Source organism: Etheostoma cragini, chromosome 7, assembly GCF_013103735.1.
Source record: "Etheostoma cragini isolate CJK2018 chromosome 7, CSU_Ecrag_1.0, whole genome shotgun sequence".
NCBI classification, from domain to species: domain Eukaryota; kingdom Metazoa; phylum Chordata; class Actinopteri; order Perciformes; family Percidae; genus Etheostoma; species Etheostoma cragini.
In genome coordinates, this window is record NC_048413.1 from 17,116,538 (window position 1) to 17,117,340 (window position 803).

Sequence of the window (803 nt, forward strand, 5' to 3'; positions counted from 1 at the left end):
TATATATATATATGTGTATATATATATATGGATATGTATTTATATATGTGCTATGGATTTATAAATGAAATGTATTACTTGCATTCTTTTTCTGTGACTGTTAAATGTCTGATGGCTGCTGTTTACAAAATATTAAAGTCCTTCAATGGGTTTGGTCGGCCATATTTGTTGTATGCTGTTATGACTGGAAATTGGGAGGGGGTGGACTTTCATTGTGTTTGATTTACATTATGTGATAATGGCAACAAACATTGTTGCTTCATTTATTTAATACCAGATGTTCTTTTTACAAAGCATGCAAACATCTCTTCTTTCTATGTTTCCTTTAGGACGGTTACACAAGGAATCTTACAGGGAGACAGTCCTGAACCGCAAAGATGTCTGGGGCATCTGTAAAAGTCGCCGTTCGAGTTCGGCCCTTCAACTCCAGGGAGATAGGCAAGGATTCAAAATGTATCATTCAGATGCAAGGCAACACTACAAGTAAGTGGCTCGCTGGCATGGCATGCACACAAGGACACATACGCTAAACCCAACACCATGTCTTAAATCTGTACAGGCCTATCTGATAAGGGAAATTTGGTATACCACACATGTTTCTGCATGGTCTTCCTTCAGGGCTCTTAGCAGAGAACAGTAGAATGAGCAAACTGAATAGTGGAAGGTTGGGGACAAACGGCTCTGAAAGAATGAAAGACTTCCAGAGTGAAATTCCTCCTCCTGAAGGGGCCGGCATGCCTTGGGAATCTCTGCGTGAGAAACGCTTAGTTGGTTCATACCGGGAGACCCAAGGGTCGCCCTAT

The 803-nt window shown here is 41.1% G+C and overlaps 1 protein-coding gene across 18 annotated transcripts in view; it reads left to right on the plus strand.

Annotated features, from left to right (window-relative positions):
* kif1b (kinesin family member 1B) overlaps nt 1-803 on the plus strand; it is a 63,930-nt gene that overhangs the window by 1,193 nt on the left and 61,934 nt on the right. For all 18 annotated transcript variants that reach the window (XM_034877705.1, XM_034877706.1, XM_034877691.1 and 15 more), the window contains exon 2: nt 330-483. In XM_034877705.1, coding sequence (XP_034733596.1) covers nt 378-483 — 106 coding nt within the window. In that variant the 5' untranslated portion in view covers nt 330-377. The remainder of the gene's footprint in view (nt 1-329; nt 484-803) is intronic.